General features: G+C 37.4%; 1 protein-coding gene across 2 annotated transcripts in view; it reads left to right on the top strand.

Moving 5' to 3' along the window:
* Sptlc1 (serine palmitoyltransferase long chain base subunit 1) overlaps positions 1-24377 on the top strand; it is a 53587-nt gene that overhangs the window by 18049 nt on the left and 11161 nt on the right. For both annotated transcript variants that reach the window (XM_042686871.1, XM_042686869.1), the window contains exons 7-12: positions 9054-9183; positions 12815-12904; positions 16405-16512; positions 17585-17680; positions 18232-18328; positions 20210-20264. In XM_042686871.1, the coding sequence (XP_042542805.1) occupies positions 9054-9183; positions 12815-12904; positions 16405-16512; positions 17585-17680; positions 18232-18328; positions 20210-20264 (576 nt within the window). The remainder of the gene's footprint in view (positions 1-9053; positions 9184-12814; positions 12905-16404; positions 16513-17584; positions 17681-18231; positions 18329-20209; positions 20265-24377) is intronic.

Below are 24377 nucleotides of genomic sequence, written 5' to 3'. Positions count from 1 at the left end.
AGTATAATGCCTCCCTCCTATTTAGTTCTTTTGCTTAAGATGGCTTTGACTACTTAGGGATTTTTTTCTAATTCGCTGTTCCATGTATATCTTAGAATTTTCTTTCTAGTTCTTTAAAGAATGACTTAGGCATTTTGATCAGGATTGCATTGAATCTGTAGATGGCTTTGGGTAGTATGAACCTTTTAGCAGCATTGATTTGTTCAGTTCATAAATACATATGTCGTTCCATTTTTTAAATTGGCTTCAATGTTTAATAGTTTTCATTATTGAGAACTTTCACCTTAGTTATTTATTTCTATGTTATTTTGTAGCTATTGTAAAAGGAATTGCTTTCTTGATATCTACTTCAGATAATCTGTTCTTCATATATAGCAAAACTAGAGAATTTCATGTGCTGATTTTGTATCCTGCAACTTTGCTGTATTTGTTTATTCTAATCAGTTTTTTTCCAGTCCTGGAGCTTGAACTAAGGTCTGTCTTGGGCTCTGTCCCTGAGCCTCCCTGTGCTCAAGACTAGTGCTCTACCACTTGAGCCACAGTGCCACTTCTAGCTTTTTCTGTTTATGTAGTACTGAGGAATAGAACCCAGGGCTTCATGCATGCTAGGCAAGCACTCTACAAGTAAAGCCACATTCCCAGGCTATTCTAATAATTTTTCTAATAATTTTGATGACTTTTTTGAGTTTTCTATATATAAGAATTTGTCATCTTCAAATAGTGAGTTTGGCTTCTTTTACAGCTAGAATATCCTTTTTTTTTCTTTCTTGCAAAACTGCTCTGGCTAAGACTTCCAGTACTTTGTTGAATGAACGTTAAAAATAGATATCTTCTTCCATATCTTTCAGAGAAAACTTGGAGGTTTTTCCTCATTCAATATAATTAATGTTAGGTATTAACTTATTACAAATAGGCTTTGTTATATTGAAGAATGTTCCTTCTACTGTTTTTGCCTGTGTGCTGGTGCTGGGTCTTGAATTCAGGGTCTCATCCTCTTGCTTAGCTTTTTCAATCAAAGCTGGTGCTCTAAATTTGAGCTACACCTTCACTTCCAGCCTTTTGCTGGTTAGTTGGATATGAGTGTCTCTCAGATTTGTCTGCCCTGATTAGCTTCAAACCAGGATCCTCAGATTTCAGCCTTCTGAGTAGCTAGGATTACAGGAGTGAGCTATCAGTACTGAGCTAATTTTTTCTTTTTACTTTTTACTTTTTATTTTATTAATTTTTTTTATTTGGTTGGTCGTGAGGCTTGAATTCTGGGCCTGGGCACCGTCCCTCAGCTCTTCAGCTCAAGGCGAGTGCTCTACCACTTGAGCCACAGTGCCACTTCTGTTTTTCTGGTAATTTATTGGAGATAAGAATTTCATGGACTTTCCTGCCTGGGCTGGCTTTGAACCATGATCCTCAGATCTCAGCTTCCTGAGTAGCCAGGATTACTGGCGTGAGCCACCAGCACCTGTTTCATTTGATCATTTATATTGAGTTTATTTTAGTTTTTTCTGCTGGTCTTTCTCCTAATTTGGCATTTAGTTTGCTCTTATTTTTCCAGTTCCTTGAGGTACAGTCTTAGGGTTTATCTGAACTCTTTCTACATTTTTTATGTAAACATTGATTTCTCTTAACTTCCTTCTATATAGTGCTTTAGTATATTCAATGGGTTTTGATTTGTTATGTCTCCATTTCTTAAGAACTTTAAACTTTTTCTTGATTTCTTCCTTGGATCATTGGTTGTTCAAAAGTAAATTGTTTTATATCCATGTATGTCTATAGTTGGCAGAGTTTTTGTTGTTTATTTTTGGTGCACATTCTGAGCTTGAACTCAAGACCTGGACATTGTTCCTGAGCTTTTTCACTCAAAGCTAGTGGTCTGCCACTTTAACTACAGCTCCATATTCGGCTTTTTGGTGGTTAATTGGAGGTAAGAATCTCACAGGTTTTGAACCGCAGTCCTCAAATCTCAGTCTTCGGCATAGTTAGGATGATAGGTGTGAGCCTCTGGTGCCTGGCTAGATCAGATTTTTTTTCTTGTTATTTATAGCTGGTTACATTGTAGTCAAAAAGATTTAATATGATTTCAACTTTTAAAAAGTTTTGATAGGGGCTGGGAAAGTGGCTCAGTGGTAGAGCGCTTGCCTTGCATGCATGAGGCCCTGGGTTGATTTCTCAGCACCACATAAGCAAAAAGAAAAAAGCTGGAAGTGGCACTGTGGCTCAAGTGGTAGAGCGCTAGCCTTGAACTGAAGAGTTGAGGGACAGCCCCCAGGCCCAGAGTTCAGGCCCCACAACCGGACCCCCCCCCCAAAAAAAAAGTTTTGATACTTATTTTGTGGTGTGTCATATTATCTGTCCCAGACAATGTTCTATATGCTGAAGAGAAGAATGTAGATTTTGCAGTTTGGGGATAGAATAATCTGTAGATGTCTAACTCTGTTGTTTCTTTATTGATTTCCTGTCTGGTGTCTGTTCTAAAAGCGGCATGTTAAATATTCCCTACTGTTACTATATTGGAACCTGTCTCTTTGCATCTACTAATATTTATTGTGTATATGTATGTATGTGTATTATACGCACATGTATATAAAGACAGAATGAAGTTTCTTGTTTGTTTTTTTTATGGTATTTTTTCCTTTTTTTTTTTTTTCCTTTTCTTTTTTTGGTATTGAGGATCAAACCCAGGACATTGCACTTGCTAGGCAATCGCTTTGCCCCTGAGCTATATCCCAGCTTCTGAAATTAGTTTCTTACAAGCAGTATATAGTTGAATTTTTTTAAAAAAAAAAATCACTTTAGTCATGCTATTTCTTTTAATCAGAGAACTTAATTACATGCATGGTAAAATCTTAATACTGCAGTCATTTTGTAACATAAGTTTTTTGTTGTTTTGTTTTATTTCTAGTCTTATTGTACCTTTTTTCTTCTTCTTACTCTCAGACGCTCTGGGTGGCGATCTGATTTACTTTAGTAGTGTGTTTTGATTCCTTGCGTATTATTTTTGGTTTATCTGTTACCAATTGTAGTTGCTGTGAGGCTTAGAAAAAAATCTTGATTATAATGAACTATTTTTAAATGACGTTAACTTACACATCATAAAGAGCAGAAACAAAAAAATGTTCTAATTAAAAAAAACTCCACTCTAGAGAGCAGTCTGGAGGTTCCTCAGAAACTAAACATAGATCCTCCCTACAACCCAGCCATAACATTGCTGGACATCTACCAGTACATAAACCAGAATACCGTAAAGACACTTGCACATCCATGTTCGTTGTTGCACTATTCACAATAGCCAAGTTATGGAAATAGCCCACCTGTCCTACCATAGATGAGTGAATGAAAAAAATGTGGTATCTCTACACAATGGAATATAGCCATTAGAATAATATTATGTGATTTGCAGGGAAATCGATGGACAATCATGTTAAGTGAGGTATGCCAAGCTCAGAGACACAAATGGTGCATGTTTTCTTTGATATGAAGAGACTAGATCTAAAATACACTGGGACATGATAAATTATACAGGACTCTAGGCATTCACACACAGTGTGACCAAAAGGAAGATATTCTTAGGAGAGGAATGCAAAAAGCCATGTGTAGCTGATCATATAAAATAATATTTATCAAAATGAACTACAAGAAGTGGAAACGAGGGTTTTCCTTCATTGTGGTTTTTGTTTTCTTTTTGTCTTGTTTGTTTGTCTTAGGGAGGGTGAGGGGTCACAGAAATGGAGGGACAAAGGGTGAACAAATGCAGCAATGGTATTACTAGACACTATGTTGAAAATGAACTATACAACTTGTGAATGGGTTTGGAGGGAAAAACTGAGGTAAGGGGTAACATTGTCCAAAAAGAAATGTATTCTTTACCTGACTTACGCAACTGTAATCCCTCTGTACATTACCTTTATAATACCAATTTAAAAATTAAAAAAAAGAAAACTACTGTTGCACTTCATTCCTCCTATTTCATTTTCCCCCATGTTTGTTATTGGGGCTTTCCTTCAGTTTTCTTACTGGCACTTTACCAGTTGAGCTGTGCCTTCAATCTGACATTTTGCTTGTTAATTAGAGATATAATCTCACAGAATTTTCTGCCCAGGCTGGCTTTGCACCTCAGTCCTCCAGTTCTCTGCCTCTTGAGTAGGTAGGAGCCACTGACACCAGCATTTAAGTTTTTTGATATTCCATTTTACATTTAAATTTTTTTATCACATTTTACATCTTTTTCTTTTTCCTTTTTTTTTTCTTTTTTGTCCTAGTACTTGAACAATCAAGGCATGGGCACTGTCCCTGAGCTTCTTTTGCTCAAGGTTAGCACTCTACCCCTTGAGCCACAACACCACTCCTGGATTTTTCTGTTTATGTGGTACTGAGGAATGGAACTCAGGGCTTCATGTATGCTAGGCAAGTACTCTAGCACTAAGCATTTCCAGCCCCATTTCACATTTTTCTATACTGCCTATCTTAACTAATTAATGTAGGTTTTATTATCATTTTTATCTTTAATTCTCATACTAGAGCTATGAATGACTTACCTGCAATGTTACAATATTAGAGCATCCTGAATTTGTATAGTTACTCTTAATAGTGAGCTTGTCTTTCTTTGTATTTTACTCTGTTCAAGATTTCCCATTAACATTTCTTTTTTAAATTGTGCTCATCTCTTTGCCAGGTTTCTCTGTTAAAGTATTAAATATTTTATTAAAATTTATTAAAATGTTAATATGAATAATTATTAATGTGTAGTATAATTATATAATTTTATTAAATACTAAATATTTTATTAATATTTTCTTTGAACATACTAAATTTTCTTAAAACAACTATTTTGAATTCTACATCTATGAGTTTTCTCATATTGATTACTATCTGGTCAGTTTCTGGCAACATATTTTGACTATTGGGTGAGGCCATGGTTTACTGAAAGCTCTTGATGCTGTTCGTGTGTGCATCATCTGAGCATTAAAGGATTAGGTATTCCAGTTTTATAATATGGCTTTATTCTTACGTGTCTTTTCAGAAATTCTAAGCAAACTGCTTATTTTCTCTGAGCCCTTCGTCACTTCCGCTGTTTTCATTACTGAATGACACCTAAGTAGAAGGTTGCCAAGTAAGGTTTTGATCAGTTGTTATTATTTGGACATTAGAGGGTGATTCAAGCCCTTGCTTGTCCCAACTCTAGTTGGTGTGTTGTTTAAACTTAGAAAGGTTCCATTCCACAATCTTTAGAGCCCATATGCTGTACCAGGAACCAGTCTAGGCTCAGGGACCCTGTCCCTAGTCCACAGTCACTGACACTGTGGTACTCTGCCCAAGTCTGGACAGAATCGTCATGGATGGATCAGCCCCAGGCTCCCCCAGGCCATACCATGGCCACTGACACTAAGCTGTGACACATCATTAGATCTCATCCTGCCAAGATCATTGCAGCACCTGGGAAGGGGTACACAAAGTACACATGGTTGTAGGCTGCCTTTCTGCTGAAGTGTACTCATTGCTCAAGACAAGTACAACCAAGCACAGGTAGTCCTGGCTGCAATGAAAATCTAATACGTCTTGGTATATGTCTTTCTTAGCTTCAGAGCTAGTCTAGAAACTCTGTCCTGATACCAGCCTGAGACTGGTGGCCATTAGGATCTGTCCAATGATAGGTTTCTCCTGCTTGGAACTGATTTCTAGGTTGTATTGCTGTGTTTATTACTACCTTGTTATCCTTAGTGAGTGGGGTCTTACATTATACTCTAATGTCCCAGGTTGCGAGAGCGTTGGTGAAGGCAGTCTCTTAGCCTCCTAAGCTAGGTTGGCTACATTTTATAGCTATAAGGGCCTGTGTAGTGTCAGGCACAACAGGGCCCACATTGCAGATGATGACTATTGAGGCTAAAACACCTTCCTGGTGCTGGGCAGGTCCAGAGCTTCATCTGAGAGTACTGACCTGGAAGTAGCTATGTTGCCCAAGGTCAGGGAATAAGTAGTGGAAATAGTCCTTTGGCTACCAAGGCTGATGCTAACTAAGGTCACAGTCTGGGGTGAAGCTTAGATCCTGGGCCCACTCAAGGCTCACAAGCAGGCCAGGTCTTGACGCTGTCCCTCTGGCACACAGCTTTCTACTTGGTGCACAGGCAGATCTATAGGTTTCCTCTGATCTGTATATGCAGCCTTCTTTTCTACCACCCTATGCTAAGTCTTAGTGGCAGCCTGGCACTGAGCTCAAATGCAGTCCTCTGCTAGTTTTTATTTTCTTTAATTGTTATTTTTTTAACATGGTGAATTTCTTTTTTTTCCATCAAAAAATGGTTATCTTTAAGTCATTGTCCAACCCTTTGTTCCAATTCAACATTGTCAGTTTGTGAGTACAATGAATCTTAATCAGTATCACCGCTTCCATTGCTCTCCCCCATCTCTCCCAACTCCAATCGTCTTCTCACATGGGTACATTGAATCTTACTCTTTTTTTTTTTTTGTACTTACTACCTTATGTAACTGTAAGCCCTCTATACATCACCTGGACAATAAGTTTTTAAAAATTTTTAAATAAAAAGACTAACAAATAAACAGCTATGCTAGTTTTTATACCTTGCTTCCCAGCAGGTGGAGTCCTCTCCCCACTGCACTACCACGGGTTGGAGAAAAGGTGGTAGAAGCAATTTCTTTGCTGCCAGTTCCAGTGGCTCAGCCACTGGAAATAGTTGGGGAGGGTCGTGAAGTTCTGCCCCAGTTTCACCATGTTGGGCTTTGTTCTCTCTCTCAGATCTTTCTCCCTCTCTCCCTCCCCCCCTCTCAGATGCATGTGCACTGTAGGAAGCATCTCTGCTTCTCTGCTTTAGAGTTGGGGAAAGGGTACTTCCTGCTTTCTTTACTTTCATTTTATTATACTAAAGGCAGGCACTGTGGTGTCTTACCTGGATTCCTTAGGTCTTGTGAAAGTAGTTTGGTGCATGAAAAGCTATCCAGTTTGGTTAATCTGTGGGAGACCTTTGCCAGAGGATCTTCATGAGAGGACCTTCTCAATGTGTTCCATATTCTCTTCTACATATGTAATAGACTGCTTGAAATTCACTTGATTACTGGAATGCTAAGGGTTAAAATGGTGTTTGGTAAAATTATTTTGTTAAGTTTGTTGGGACACAACATGATGCCTATCTTGCAATTCTTTCCTTTCAGTGAGCAGCCATAAGGTTTGCATGTGGTAGCCTTCAGCAAAGTGATTATTTACTTCATCTGTCTTGTATTGAAATCAGTACAGATTCATAATCACTTGCAAGAAATAAGATAAGCATTCTATATATTCGTTCCAAGTCTATTTTTCTCTTTTTTTTTTTTTTAATTCTTAGTCATTAGTTTTCAGGAGTCTGATTGTGGCATCTCTTGGCCTCTATTGATTTTGTTTTACCTGTTTGGGTAAACCCAGCTTTTTAAATCAGTAGGTTTAAATGACTTTGCAAATTTGGGGCTAAGTGGTGGCAGTTGGCTGTTGTTTCCTTGGGCACTTTTGTAGCCCCACCCATTTTCTTTGGTGGGAGTCCAGTGCTACAACTGTTTTGTGGGGTTTTTTGTATTTTTTGTGTGCCTATCCTAGAACTTAAATTTGGGTCCTGGTTGTTGTCCCTGAGTTTTTGTGCTCAAGGCTAGCACTCTGCCACGTCAGCATAGCTCTGCTTCCAGCTTTTTGGTGGTTAATTGGAGATAACAGTCTCGTGGACTTTACTGCCCTGGCTGGCTTTGAACCACAATCCTTGGACTGTAGCCTCCTAAGTAGCTAGGATTACAGGCATGAACTACTGGCACCTAGTGATGGTTCTTAGATTGTTTTTTATAAGCTCATGGGTTTTTGAAGCTCAATTCTTTCTAGCCTGTGTTCTCTGGTATGCACAGTGAAATATTTCTATCTCATCTTTCAGAGCACTGATTCTTTCCTTTCTTGCTGATCCTCTTTTTTGGTTTTGTTTTCAGTACCAGTATCTGCATAGGATTCTCTTTTGAAGCTTCTATTATAATATTTATGTTCAGGCTTTCTATTTTATTTCATTCATTTCAGACATGTTGAGATTATTCATTGAACCTTTTTTTATCCTACCTATTCAGATGTTTATTAGATCATCTTGGGATTCCTGACTGCCATTATTTATATTTTTTGTTTTCTGTATTCTGTGTAACATTTTTTGATTCTCAGTGTGATATTCAATCTGGGCCTTTTTATGTTCTACTATTAGAGGCCAGCCCAACCTCATTTAAACTATCTGTTTCATCTAGCTTCATAGGACATTGTTCTAAATAAGGAATGGGATGGATAAGACTCCTTGCCCATTCCACCTGGATGTTCAATCCCAGGGACCTACTTAACTTACATTGACACCCAGGGAGGAGATTACTTTGTTGCTAAGAGTGATCATGGCCATTCTCAGCCCAAGTGGAGATTAGGAGAGCATCTCATTACTTCTAGGAGAGGGGGAAAGTTTTTACTCCCTGCATGATCTCCAGTAATACCACAATGGAGTGGGAGTGAAGGTCTCTGTATAGCCAGCTGGCAGAGATATAAGCCCTGGTACGCTGCTTGGCTCTTTATAACAACACCATAGAAAAGATGTGAGGTGCCCCTCAAAGGCCAAAAATCCAGGTTCTAGTGGGGGTTCTGTGGTAGTTTGCATAGTGGAGTAGTTACTGTCTACCAGCTTTCTGTCCCACTAGGCTGCTGATACTGCAGCAGAGTCATGGCAGAATAATGCGTCAGTCAGAAGTTGCACTGGCAATGAGATGTTTAGTATTTAGTATACGTCTAAGGAAGAGCAAGCATGTGAGTAAATTGATATGCCATCTATGTGGTACATGCAGGTTGCAGGGAGATTAGCATTTGGCAAGAAGTGTATTTTTTGGAAGACATTAAATAAGGTAGCTTATGGGGAAGGATTCTCAGAGTGAAGAGCAAACAGGGACATGGAAGTATTCAAACATGTTTTATTTGCCTTGTTCCAGTTAATATTAGCAATTGGTCAGCATTTGTTTTGTGAGAATGTTGACAAGACCCTTTAACTGGAATTTGGTGCCTTTCTCCCTCACAGGGATAAAGCTTCCTGTTTTGCTATCCAGAAAGGATTACAGGCATCACGAAGTGACATTAAGTTCTTTAAACACAATGATGTGGCTGACCTGGAGCGACTACTAAAAGAACAAGAGATCGAAGATCAAAAGGTATGAACCTTTTGAAGAAAATTATACAGTTCCTTTGTACTTTCTAACCAGCTAAATTATATATGAAGTGGTAATTTGTCATTGATAACTTGCCTGCGGATCACATTTAGATATTAAGTAAGGGTGTTGCTGCTTATTAAGTGCATTTTGGATTGGAGAGAGTCAGGTCTGACTATAAGTACATGTCATTGCCTTGAATAGGTAGAGCAGGTTTAGGGAATGGGAATCTAGGCAACGGTCTTAAGAGGATTGAGGGGCACAACAATAAGCACTTGATGAGTCGGAGAGATGCACACTATCAACTATATAGTAGCACCAAAAAAATCATAGAGATGTTTTCTAGTGAATTCAAAATAGGCCTATTCATGTCAGAATAAATCATGTGTCATTTACATGGAGGGAAGAATAGCAGATCTTAATTTCTGAATTAATGAATAAAGTGAGACCATTTCCCTATGATTCTTGTGGAGCTCCAGGCAGCCGTTGCCTGCAGAGCCTGAGAGCCCTGTGTTGTGCTTTTCTGTACTTCTAGTCCTCTTCTCAGTTCATTCCCTGGAATCTATATGGCCCCTGGTGATGGTGGTTTGAAAGTGGGTTCTCAGTGTGCTTACATGAGAATGGCAGAGGAAGTGTGTTCAAAGCATCACTATGAGGACTATGATTTCTTTCCTCCTACAACTTAGATGGAGAACTGCCTGGTCTGTGGCTCTGTAGCAGGACACCATGATATGCAGACTGTCCAGGGGGCCTCATCACCACATCCTTTGTCTCAAACACCCCTTTCAAAAGGAATTTGTTGATACAACTCATTCATAAATAGAATAACTAGTAAAAATGTTCATCATATTCCTTAACTTTGTGTTAATGTCTACTTCTGAAAGTGTTTACATTATTCATTTCAGATTCTGTCATATCCTTCATGAATATACATACTTTCATTATGACTATCCATTCTGTGCTCAGTCTGTTGTAGGTCAGGGTTTTATGTTTATGCAATTTAGAAAAATCTACAGGAAAAAAGTCTAAAATTGAAGCTGGTCCATTGGTTAATTTTTTTTCTATAGAAAGATGGCTTTTATAGTACAGAACTAGAATGCAATACTGGTACTACTGGCTGCCACCAGATTGAAGAACGCTGCTTTGGAAATCATGACCAAGGTTCTAGTCTTCTATAGAGAGTTTTGTGGGCTTAGTATTATACAGGTTTGGAAGATATCATGTTGGAAGTCTTACTGGGGTATTTTGTATGTTTGTTTGTTTCGGTCATGGGGCTTGAACTCAGGGCCTGGACGCTATCCCTGAGCTTTGTCGCTCAAGGCTAGTGTTCTTCCACCTTGAGCCACAGAGTCACTTCTGATACTTGGTGGTTAATTCAAGGAAAGAGTCTCATGAACTTTCCTGTCTGGGCTAGCTTCAAACTGCAATCCTCAGATCTCAGCCTCCTTAGTAGATGTGAACCACAAGTGCCTGTCATCTGCTTGGGTTTATTATAAGATATTTTTATTCCGTGGATTTGTGGCTAACAATAAGAATAAAATTGTCTTGAAATTTAATTTTACTTTATTGCTTGTTTTTTTGGTAGTACTAGGTATTAAAGTAAGGAGTTTGTACTTGATAGGCAAATGCTATTGTCACTTGAGCCATGCCCCAAGTCTTTTTGCTTTTAGTTTCTTTTTCAGATAAGGTCTCACATTAACTTTGCCTGGGTTTATCTCCAACTGCAAACCTCCTATTTCTACCTCCTAAGTTAACTGAGATCACAGTTCTGCACCACCATCCCATGTTTTTGAGAGCATGTCTTGATGACTTTTGTCTGGGCTGACCTCAAACATCAGTCTTCCTGTGTGTACCTTCTGAGTAGCTGGGATATGCAACCATTCCCTGACCAATTTTACTTTTTTACTAATCAATTAATGCCACATTTTCTTGCCATGAGTCGTCTTTATAAATAATTTTACATTTTACTTTTAGAAATATTTTTTCAAGTTCATTTTCATATATATAGTAAATCTGATAACCTTTAATGCTCCTTACTTGCCCACCTGCCTTTCCTTTGAAAGCAAATTAAAGTACCTGTTTAGTCTACATTTGGATTAAACTCTTGTCAGTTTCCCAAATGTTTTGATTCTTAAAGTTTGAGTAGCCTCAGTAATGTGTACTTTTATAGAACTCAACAAACACAGTATGGTACAGCTATAAGTACTAAAATATTCCTTAAAGTATTGCACTTATACTTGAGTTTCTAACTATCCTTTAGGGCAGAAGCAAGAGACTTTTTTTTTTTTTTTTGCCCATGCTGGGACTTGAACTCCAGGCCTGGGTGCTGTCTCTGAGTCTCTTTGTGTTCAAGGCTAACACTCTACCACTTGAGCCACACCACCACTTCTGGATTTTTCTGAGTAGTTTATTGGAGATAAAAGTCTCTGAACTGTGAGCTTTGAACTGTGATCCTCAGATCTCAGACTCCTGAGTAGCTAGGATTATAGACATGAGCCACCAGCACCCAGCTGGAAGCAAAAAACTTTGAATAGAAAGGTAGTAATGAATTCTTTTTTTTTTTTTTTTGGTCCGGTTGTGGGGCCTAAACTCTGGGCCTAGGTGCTGTCCCTCAGCTCTTCAACTCAAGGCTAGCACTCTACCACTTGAGCCACAGTGCCACTTCCGGCTTTTTTCTTTTTGCTTATGTGGTGCTGAGGAATCGAACCCAGGGCCTCATTCATGCAAGGCAAGCACTCTACCACCTTCCCAGCCCGGTAGTAATGAATTCTAACTATCTGTGGTCAGTATTTTTTCAGTCTGACATACCTGAACCATATTCAGATTCTTATCTGTAAGTTATTAGTGACCTGCTGTGGATGAGGTGTGAGATAAATATTGTTTGAACAGTTATTTTCACCCTACAACTTGATCAAACAGGATCACAGTTAAATTTTACTTGACTTAGTGTTGTCAGTGAAGAGTAGGGAAGGAAAATGTTTTAGTGTGTTTTGGAGGTGAAGGTACCTAGCTCGCATTTGCCTGTTTTGTAACTTGTGGTTATAGAAAATTGGTATTGCATACAAAGGAATTGTAACATCATTAAGCCCTCCAGGTCCTTCTGTCAATATTTTGCCATTGTTATATACTCTAAGCTTCTATCTGCTCTTTAGACCATCTCCATTATGGTTCTTTTAGGCAAAATTTACAGACATTGAAATGTGCAATTCCTAGCCATATCATCATTTCATCATGATATAAGATTCCTATCTTCCAGAAGGTTCCATCACACTTCGTTCTTATCATTCTGGAGCAGGAAGGTTTTGCTTTTACTTAGTATCGTCAGAGGGTTGTAAGTAGTAAATGTGTGAGTGATTGCAGTTGATGTTATAAACTGAAAAACATGCTATTTTTCATCTCAAAACAACAGGATCTCAAACACTAAGCCTTAAATTCATTCAGACCTTCTAAAATTTTTTTTCATTTTTTTCAATTTTTTGGCACTGGGGATTGAACCCAGGGCCAAGCAAGTGCTCTACCACTTGAGCATTTTTAAAAGTAAGTCTTGTGAGGCGAAAGTTCTAGACAAATGTGACCAATTATGTATTTTCAGACTGAAATTAAGGATGTTTTTTAATTTTTTATTTTTTTTAAGAATCCTCGCAAGGCTCGTGTAACTCGACGTTTCATCGTAGTAGAAGGATTATATATGAATACTGGAACTATCTGTCCTCTTCCAGAATTGGTAAGCAACCATGTTCAGTCATTATTTTAATGGTTAGACTATTTGGCAGATATACATTTGTTTATGATTACATTTGATATGTAATGTCTATACCGTTTTTCACACTAGGTTTCAAACATACATACCAGGCAAGTAGATTAACATTAAAAGTCAAAAAACTGGCTTTAAAATATATCAATGGAATACAGAATTCACATGTATGGAGATGTAACTATGAAATGGACCCCCCCCCCCCATATAATTGATATCTATCTCCATCTATCTATCTATCTATCTATCTATCTATCTATCTATCTATCTATCTATCTATCTATCTATCATACCTAATGATGTAAGTACCAAAGGATGTAATTAATTGTCATGAGATAATTTTGTTTGTATTTCCCAAATGACTAATGGTACTGAGCTCTGTTTCACATACTTGTTGCCCATTTGTATGTTTGGGGAGAAATACCTGTTAAGTATTTTGCCCATTTTTTAATGGGTTGTCTTTGTATCATTAAATTATGAATTCCTTATCAGTTATAACATGACTTGTAGGTATTTCTCCCATTATATGGACTTTTTTGTTGCACTTCAGTATGTACTCTTGAAGTACTTTAGTATTGTTCCCAATTTTGAAGAAGTTCTGTTTATTGTTTTGTTACAGCTTTTGCCTTTGTATCACATTTAAACATCTTTGTCTACTCAAAGGCTACCAAAATTTCCTTCTACTAGTTTTCACTTTTACAGCTAGGTCTGTGATTCGTTTTGAGTTAGTTTTTTGTATGTTATACAACTTTATTTTGAGTTCGTTGACAGGTTGGTCAACTTTATTCCTTTGTGCATGGTATTCTTTGTGTCTTTTGTTGAGGATAGTAGTTGCTTCTCTATTGAATAGAATTACTCTTTGTGAAAAAAAATCAGTTGACCGTAGAAGCATGGGTTTATTTAGACTTTCAATTATGATTTATCTATATGTTTATCTTTAAAAGAGTACAATGTATCAATTACTGTATCTTTTAGGTAGCCTCTGAAATCAGGATGCATGAGTGTTCTGACTTAGTTTTCTTTTTTAAAAATTGTTTTAGCTGTTCATTCATCCCTTGGAATTCCATCTGAGTGTTAGAAAAAGCTTTCCCATTTCTGTGAAAATGTGATTAGGATTTTAATAAGTATTGTATGAATATGTAGTATCTTTGGGACATATTGCCATCTTCAATTCAGTCTTCAATTTGAGATGTTTCCTTTATTTAGAAATGTATAAATTTCTTTTGGTTCTTTAATTTCTTCACTTTTTTTAGTTTATAGCATACCAGTCTTAAATTTATCACTAAGTATTTTTGTTGCTATATATGGGATTGTTTTTTTAACTTCCATTTTAGATTGTTAACTGTTAGCTTATTGAAATATAAGCAATTATGTGTATATAGTTTATTGTTAAATTTAACTGGTACATTAAAACATAAAATTGTGCATATTAATGGTATAGTATAATGTTTCATCACATACATCAATGGTGTACTGTTCATGTGTTAGGGATCTTGTTCTATACATAAAATATATCATTTTGAATAGAGATAGTTTTACTTCTTTCAACTTGATTGCCTTCTCCCCCATCCAGTCCCCACACCTTGCTTGATTGTCTGGCTGGAACTTTTGTTAAGAGTTGAGAAATACTGAAAGTGGGTCACCTTATTTCTGATATGAAAGGGCAAGTTTTTAGTCTTTATCATTGAATATGATGTTAGCTGTAAGTTTTTCATAACTATCCTGTATGAGAGGTTCAGGGAATTCTTCCCTGTTCCTAATTTTTAAGTGTGTTTCTAATGAGAGGTTGTTAGGGTGTTTTGTTTTTTGTCAAATGTTTTTTCTGTATCTACTTAGATTCTTTTCTTCATTCTATTAATGTGGTAAATTACATTAATTGATTTCTTCTGCTAAATAATCCTTATATTTGTTAATTTAGATTGAAATCTAGGCATCTGTTAATTGAATAAGGATTCAAATTACAGGATTCATGTGCTATTTTTAAAGTTTTTTCATTGTTCAGGAAATCTGAGTTCACCCAGAATATCAGGAAAGTTTTTGTTCTGCCAATTTTTGAGTCAAAGATTAATGGGACAATGTGGAAAGGTAGTAGACAAGAAGTTACTAGAGCTGTTCATTATAGGACTACAGTCACAGACATTCTAATGGACAAGTGTATGGTGAAACAAAATGCAGAGTATGAGAACAAATCAAGTGTATGTGAACATTGAATATGTAATGATTATACAAATCAAATTAGGTTTGACCCTGGGATTCCTGTTTTGTCTGTTTCTGTGCAAGTTGTATTAAATTGTTAAATATCTTCTAAATTTGAATTTTAAAAAGAGATAAGTAATATCTCATTCCTGTTAAGACATGGAAAGAATCAATGTTAGGTCAATGTAATCAGTAATTGCTAATGAAAGTCCGACCAAAAGCCGATTGAAATACACCTATCCCCTCATTTGGCATTAATTAGCAAAAATAGCCAGTAACATTTTGATGATTGAAAAAAATATGTTTTATGTCTGATGTCTATACACATAAATATCTAAGTATTCTTTTTATAAATTTTAATATTGTGCTGTCTCTTTAATGGAGTTAAATTGGATCACTTTAGAGCTCTAAAATAGTCATTTCTCGTTCTTCACAGTTATTCTGTAAGTTGCCACAAACACTGGAATACTAAACTGTTGCTAGGGCAATGCAGGATTAGATTTCTGTGACCCCCTGGCCATAACATTTTGATTAATACATAAAATGTACTGTACATTTTTCTGTTTAAAGATGCCTTCTTTAGCAGGGCATTAGTGACTCATTCCTGTAGCTACTTAGCAGGCTGAGATCTGAGGATCAAAGCCAACTCAGGCAGGAAAGTCCATGAGATTCCAAATTAACCATCAAAAAGCCACAAGTAGAGCTGTGGCTTAAGAGGTAGTGCACTAGCCTTGAGAAAAGGAAACAAACAAATAAACTCAGAAACAGTGTCTAAACCCTAAGTTCAGGCTTCAGGACAAGCAAAAAAAAAAGGAAAAAAGGAAAAAAAAGATACCTTCTTTAATGTATACTGTTAACACATTAACTGTCTTCTTGCTAGGATAATGCTTCTCTAATACACATTTTCTCATAAGACATACTGTCACTTGGAAACACCTCATCATTTCATCAATGCCATTTTAAACACAGAATCACCAATAAAATTGTAGGAAATGTGGCCAAAGTGACCATAGAAACTACACTCGGTCAGTAAACAACTAGGAGTACTCAGTTCTTCACCACAACACCCATGCACATGCCTTTTGACATGAGTGATGGGTGGGTGGTACAATAGATACTCTTTTGGGGTTTACAAATAAATTTTAGCAAATAGGCAAATTCACAAATATAGAATTCACAAATACTAAAGGTGAACTATAATTTTTTCTTTGAAATATATTCTATATGCTACTAATTACCCCTGCTTTAAAATTGGATTTTACTTAACAACCTAGGTTAAGTTAAAATACAAATACAAAGCAAGAATCTTTGTGGAAGAAAGCCTTTCATTTGGAGTCCTTGGGGAGCATGGCCGAGGAGTTACTGAGCACTATGGGATCAATGTAAGTCTTCCACTGGGGAAATTACCTTCCTGTAGAATATGTATACTTCTATTTTGTTAACATTGTTGTGGGCATAAAATTGCGTTTGTCATTAGATCCTTATTTAAATGGATGCAGGTAAAAATGAAAGTTTTGTAAAACAGCCTTTGAACATAGAATATTCAATCATATGTCAGAAACAGTTGATTTTTACTGATTTTCTGACGTTTTATCTTTTAGAAGTACATACTGAAAGTAATGGATGCATAAAGTGTTTAAAAATTAATTTTGCTTGATGTAGTTTTATTTGGAGTACTTTCTATAGCAAAATCCAGCCAGTCCACTGCTTTTGCAAGAAAATAATCTTATCTTAAAGCTCTTAACCTGTTTTTAATATCTCACAGTCTTGAATTTTATCTCCTTTTTTTAATTATCTGAAGTAGTTGTACAAAGGGCTTTCAGTTCAACAAATCAGTTTATAAATACAATGTATTTTGATCAGTGTCACCTATTCCATTGTCCTCCTGTTTTTTCCAACCCCATACCATCAAGTTACCTGATTCATCTCCTTTTAATTTAACCATTTATTCACTGTGAGGAAAATGTTGCTGCATGATGGAATGGTAAGAAAGTATTAGGGTGAGTCATGTCCATGATTGCAGTCCTTGCAGCCATAGATTTTGTTTGACTAATCTATTATCTCCATTTATGTAGTTTTTTTGAATCTAGACGCGTAAAGATGTGATAAATGAAGTTGATTTTTATTGTTGTTGTTTTGTCATTTATGGGGCTTGAACTCAGAGCTTGAGTGATGTCCCTGAGTTCTTTTGCTCAAGGCTAGAGCTCTGCCACTTTGAACCACAGCCTCACTTCCAGTTTTTGAGTGGATAATTGGAGGTAAGAGCCTTCTCTGCTGGGGCTGGCTTCAAACTGCAATCTTCAGAGCTCAGCCTCCTGAGTAATTTAAGATTACAAGCGTGAGCCACCACCACCCTGCAAATGAAGTATTTTGTATCTAGGCTTTGTACTGTCTTATTTTTCATTTCCTGTAAGTTGAGGGATAATCCATTGGTCTTTCTCACTTTTCTGGCAGATGGAAGATATTGACCTTATCAGTGCCAACATGGAGAATGCTCTTGCTTCTATTGGAGGTTTCTGTTGTGGCAGAACTTTTGTAATTGACCATCAGGTAAACTCTGAAATTGATTGCTACATTGATCACTTTAAAGTAAAACTTCAAATTATATCCTTTTGTTTTTCTTTTGTTCAGTGGTTCTGAGAATTAAACATAGGGCTTTCTACTTGCTAGACAGGAGTCCTATCTCTTGAGCTGTGTCCCAAACTATTTTTTACCCAGGTCAGCCTCAGATCATGATGCTCCTACCTATCCTTCACAGTAACTGGATCACAGCCACATACAACCATACCAGCTTATTAATTGGGATGGGACCTCACTGACTTTTTCCTCAGTTTTCTTGAACTACAGTTATACAAATTTTACTTAAATACTGATAGTTAGAAAACAACTTAAAAATATTTAACTTGAGAAATTACCTCCCTTTTTAACTTTATCTTTGCTACATGTATGTACTTATTCTTGACTAGATCTTACTCCCTCACCTTATTTACATATTGTTCTGTGGGTTATATGGGAATTCAGTGTCTTTTGAATGTTTACTCTCCTTACCGCCCAAAAACAGAGAGAATGTTTATGTTATGGTTTGACTTGTTTCTTCTCAGCGACTCTCTGGCCAAGGATACTGCTTTTCAGCTTCATTACCTCCCTTGTTAGCTGCTGCTGCCATTGAGGCTCTCAACATCATGGAAGAGAATCCAGGTACAGCCGTCAGTGCTTGGGCTATGTTAACTATAACTGTGTCACTGGCTTGCTTCTGGGGGAACTTCGTAAGAGGAAATTATTTACCAGAAAAAACTCTACAGAATTAGATTACAGAATGAGCATTTCAAATCCAGAAATCCAAAGTAGTCTAAAATCCAAAATTTTGTGAGCATAGGTAATTTCAGATGTTAGAGTTTAGAAATTCATCCAGGAAGGTCTACGTAAACACTACAGAATTGGGGTGGAGGCATGCTTCAGATGGTAAGGCACCTGCTTAATGAATACTAATGAATCTGAAAAACTCTTAAAAATCTGAAACATTTCTCATCCCAGCGTTCCAGAGAAGGGATACTCACTTACAGCTGACATTTACAGGAAGAATGGCAGTGAAGACACTGCCCTTGAGGCCAGAGCTAGTCCTTGTGCTTGGAGCTGGCTGGCTTTCTGGTATGCAGGGATGCCAGAAGGAGGAGGTCCCCTGGGTCAGTGCCAAGCTTAGATGCTTTCACTACTATAAATAACTATCATTGTTCGGTTTACAGTTTTTTGAGAAATGAACCAGTGCCAGTATGTTAGAACTGTTGTCAGTTTCTTACTTCAGTCTTTTATCCTCAATTCATTCAGTCTTGACAATACTCTTTTATCAACCACCAACTCAGTGGGCAAAATACAGTGTCAAAGGAGAATTCAAAATGTGGCTATTGGCTACAGTAGGATCTTAAAATGGAGAGAACAGTGGGCCTTACCTGGCACTTCAGGTACACAGCCTTGATACTAATTCAGAAATCAGAAGACTTGTGAATGTGTCTGTGTGCACATTTAGATGCTCCCTTGTGAGGTAGCTTTGCAGCCTCATCTCCTAATCAGATATTATCACTTTTTGGTTTTCCTTCTATACTTTTTAAAATATTACTTTGACACTGCAGATTTTTCACCAAATTGTTTAAATCAAGAAATAGATAATTGACCAGTTGCAGGTGGTTTATACCTGTAATCCTTGCTGCTCAGGAGACTGAGAATCATGGTTCAAAGCCAGCTCAAGCAGGAACGTCTGTGAGACTCTTATCATCAATTAATCACACACACACACACACACACACACATAAGCAAAACAAAATGTGGAGCTGTGGCTCAAGTGGTAGAGCAGTAGGCTTGAGTGAAAGAAGATCAAGGACAGTACCCAGGTCCTGAGTTCAAGCCACAGAACTGGCACACACACTTATACACACAGAGAGAAAAGGAGGGAGGAGATAGAGAAGAAAAGGAAGGAAGGAAGAAAGGAAGGAAAGAAGGAAGGAAAAAAGAAAAGAAATGATTTGCTCCATTTTCTTCTTTGCTGGACTTTGTAGAATCTTGGTAAGAATAAAATTCATTGTTTTGGAACTCATCATTTTCAGATTTAGTGGAATGGGATGAGAAGAGTCTAGTCAGTAAGTGTCAAAGACTAAGTTCAGCCCCACACAAGAACACCACTGTTAGTATATAGAAGGATTTGCAGCCTTTTAGATTGATGAGCTTGAATTGAGCACGTGTGTGTGTGTATGTGTGTGTGTGTCTGTGTGTGTCTGTGTCTGTGTGTCTGTGGTATATCAGCCTGGAGGTTGAATTTAGGGTCTGGTGCTATTCCTAAGCTTTTTTGCTTAAGGCTAGTGGTCTACCGCTTGAACCACAACTCCTCTTGCAGCTTTTTGCTGATTAATTTGGTGATCAGACTCTCAAACTGTTTTGTCTGGGCTGGCTTTGAACTGAGATCCTTAGATCTCAGCCTCCTGAGTAGCTAGGATTATAGGCCTGAGTCACCGGCACCCAACTTTTAAAATTATTTTTTATTTAGTACAATCGACTACATCTAATATCAATGATTTTTTTTCCATTTAGATATTTTTGCAGTATTAAAGAAAAAATGCCAACAAATTCATAAAGCTTTACAAGGGTAAGTTGTATATTTTGGGCTAACATAAAGATTATCTCTACCATACTTAATGAAAAGTTGTATAGGCTGTAATTAGCATAACAACTTTGCAACTAGGAAAACAACTCCGTTCACCAACTTGATTTATTTGTATAAAACTAGAGCAACCATTTGTCCTTGTCAAGAATCATGCCTTTGCTTTTATAAAAATGCAACATACTACTAAAATTCTCTAGTAATATGGGAAAACAATACAACATCTTACCACAAGAAATAAGAAAGATACACACTGGAGCATCTCCATAATGCCACAGAAAAAAATTAATTACAGGATATAATTGGGTGGTACTAGGTTTCTGCTGTCCATGCTACTATTTAGTAGATTTAAGACATGAAAAGGAAATTGAAATGAATCTTATAAATGTTTTCTTTTTTAAAAAACTTTAATTTTAATTTGTAAAATTCCTCTTAGGGTTGAGAAAAAAATAAATTGAGATTGGTGACATCTACAGTTTCTGGCTTCTTAAGAATGATCTCACATTGCCTAAGGTGTTTCCTTTTTGCCTCCTAAGAAGAAATGGGTCTCTACAGTCTTGAAAGCCCTGTCTCTGTTGCAAGATAAAGAAACTAGACATGTTACTGATTGGAAAGGGCATTAGATAAGTGAATAGATCACAGCTGTTCTAGGTAAAATGGAGACGGAGATAATGACAGTTCTAGGTGTGTCTGTACAATAGTAACAGAAGTTCTTGCATCATTTATAGTAGGAGAATATACTTGCATCAGTTCCAGTTGCACTGGTTTGTGAAGTATTAATTTACCAACTCATTGGAGGCACTGTACATTCATCAGTACTAACCTTAGATGCCCTTCAGAATCTCTTCTCCACCTTTTCTTCTGAACTCCTTAGCCTTCTGTCAGCATTCCATCCCTTTCATAGACAGCCTCACCTCATGCTGTCCCTTAGGAATTCCCTTGGGTTTTCTAACAAACCCACATAGCTACAGACAATCAAACTAGTCTTCCCTCTGTTGTAGCCAAGAGCATTTTCTTCCAACCATCACAGGTTCTTATTTTTCCTTTTGAGAACCTCTGGTTGTCCCCTTACTTTGTTATCTTGAGTCATTTCAGTAGCATTCATATCCTCCCTACCCCTTGTCTTTAAATTCTCCCTGCTCATAATGTCACATTCCCCTCTAGGAACTACCCCGTTTCTTGGCTTCTGTTTTTAACTATTCTTCTCAAAATACATATGTAGTTTTTCCATGTCCTCATCTCTCACTTCCTCTAAAAACTACTTTCCTATGGGGAACACCAGTGACACCAACTCTAAGACTTATAGCACATTTATGGCTCAGTAGTTTTCCACACATGACCATTTTTTTTCCTTGTTTGGATTCTACTACACTGTGTTCATGGGTTTCCTTCAACAGCTTTGAATTGTTTCATCTTCATCTCCTTTGAAGGCTTTCTGCAACACCCTGCTCTCTTTAGGATTTTGTCCTCTTCATCTCATTGGCTTCTTGGGGATTTGCCTCCTGTGACTGAAGCTTCCCATTGTTTTGTGTCCCCTGCATGTGGGTAACTGACAGATCTGTGTCTCCAGATTTCCAGCTGCCTACTCAGTAGCTATACTTGGAGAACCCTGCAGGGACCTCATACTAAACACACACTGGAACAAAGATAGGAGAGAAAAGCAAAGGAAACAGGAAGGCAGCCAGACCAAACAAGTGGGAGGACCTAGGGAGGGGTGAGGGCCAGGTAATGGGCCGGCCATTCAGGCCATGACAGAAGCCTTGGCTCAGGTAAGAAGGTATGCATGGTTTTAAGGGAAAACATGCCCTGGAACAGCTAGACATAAGTCTTAGCATATTTCTCCTATGTAGAGTGAAATTATGCATTGTTTGGTGACAAGCGCAGAAGCAAAGAGATTAGTTAGGAGATGGAAACAGAAAGTTGTATGACTTTGACCCAGTAGTATCAATGAGCATTGTTTGACTTCTAGATATATTTTGGAGAGACAGCAGGCTGGATCTGCCAGAAATTCCTACAGAGGATGAATGAGAAAGAGAAGACTTAAGGTTAACTTTAAGGTTTTGATCTGAGCAACCAGATGGAGTAGCTACTAGGCAAATAGCCAGAATGGTTGAAGAAATATTTGGTGGGGATTCAGTGCCAGATGTGTTGTGCTTCATATGCTGTCAGACATCAGTGTAGAATAGCACTTGGATATACAAGTTTGCATTTGAAAGAACGTCCTGAACTAGAAAAAAAATGTTTGATTTACAAAGATAGTATTTAAAGCATGTGGATAGGTTAGAAGGTGATCAAGAAGTAGCCAGTGAAAAGAGCTGACCAAGGACTCCAGAGTTCCAGAAGCCAAGTGGAAAACACAATTACGTAGGTCAGTGTGTGGCATGTTGCTGCAGTAGACTAAGCAAGGTGACTACATGCCATTCCTTTGATTTCAAAGTATGATGCTTACTGTGACTTGGTGAGTACTTCCAGGACAGAAGAAGGGGCAGAATAGAACACCTGATTGAAGTAGGCTCAGTTAAGAGAAGAGATTAAGAGAGGAACTGGACACAGCTTTAGGAAAGCATTTTTAAGCACTTTCTGTAAAGAGAATAGGGAAGAGAAATTAGGTGATGATTAGAGAAAGAAACAGGGATCCAGAGAAGATAAGTAAAGCCAGTTTCTGACTAACATTCCAATTCTACATCCTTTCATCTACAGATTGTTAGGGCTATCTCCCATATACCAGCTTCTCATTTGTACATGGGTTTATTTTTGAACTATTTGATTGGTTTATTTGCTCAGTCCTAACACTGTTTTTGCTGTTGTGTTTGCTTTCATTAGCTTCCTCCAAAATAATTGCTAGAATTTTAATTGGAATGGCACTAAATTCTCTGATGAATGTGGAAGCATTTGTCATGCAAGAACATGAGCTCTCTATTTCAATCTTCTTTTCTTTTGTGCCAGTATTGGGGCTTAATCTCAGGACCTAGGCACTATCCTTAAGCATTTTCACTCAAGGCTAGTGCTGTACCACAAGCTGCTTCCTTACCAGTTTTTTGGTAGTTAATTAGAGGTAAGAGTTTCATACTTTCCTGCCCAGGTGTTTTTGCTCTAATCCTCAGATTTCAGCCATGACTACTGGTGCCTAGCCATTTTGGTCTTCTCTGTGTTTTTTAACACAATTTTTTCCCTTTAAAGCCTTTATACCCTTTTGGGGTCTTTAAAGGAAATTTCTGGGTGTCCTATAGATTTTTGTTGCAATTGTGAATGGGGTTTTATTCTTTCTACCTGATTACTGATAATTTATAAGGATTTTTTAACTAATCTTATGTCCAGAAGTTTCTTTTTAGTTAAATTCTGTTTTGATGATGTACCTAGAAAACCTTTTTATAACAATAATTTTCTATCTTTCCCTCCTATCTCTTATACATCATACAGTTCTTTTTCTTTTATTGCATTGATCTGGGTCTCTTTTTTTTGGGGGGGGGGGGGTCCAGTTGTGGGGCTTGAACTCTGGGCCTGGACGCTGTCCCTCAGCTCTTCAGCTCAAGGCTAGCGCTCTACCACTTGAGCCACAGCGCTACTTCCGGCTTTTTTCTTTTTGCTTATGTGGTGCTGAGGGCCTCATGTATGCAAGGCAAGCACTCTGCCATGCTAGATATATTTAGCTAATGTTTTAATTTGAATATATATAATTCAAACGGACCTACAGTTTTCTGTTATGCTGACTTTCAGTAACATAGAAATCAGTGTTACAGTAGCTTCAATACATGATTTGGGTATTTTCTACTTTTTCTGTCTTGGAGCCAATGAGTAATCAAAGCGTAATTGTTTCTTCAAAGTTTCCCCTCTTCTCTCTTAAGGATTTACTATATCTTGTACCTCTTAAGGTTGGAGAGAATGTGATTTTTCTTTTGAGTGTTTATTTTCCCTATTTAATTTTCTATTTCTGACTTTATTTGAACCTATTCTTTGTATTGTGTTCTTTAATTTTTATTTATTTTTGTCTTTAATTTTATTTATTTATTTATGAATGTATGTATGTATGTATGTATTTATGTCAGTCTGGGCCTTAGCACTGTTCCTCAGCTCTTCAAGCCAAGGCTCACGCTCTAC

Source organism: Dipodomys spectabilis, unplaced genomic scaffold (genome assembly GCF_019054845.1).
Source record: "Dipodomys spectabilis isolate Male_0828 unplaced genomic scaffold, ASM1905484v1 ptg000098l, whole genome shotgun sequence".
NCBI classification, from domain to species: Eukaryota; Metazoa; Chordata; class Mammalia; order Rodentia; family Heteromyidae; genus Dipodomys; species Dipodomys spectabilis.
This window is presented reverse-complemented; position numbering and strand designations above follow the sequence as displayed.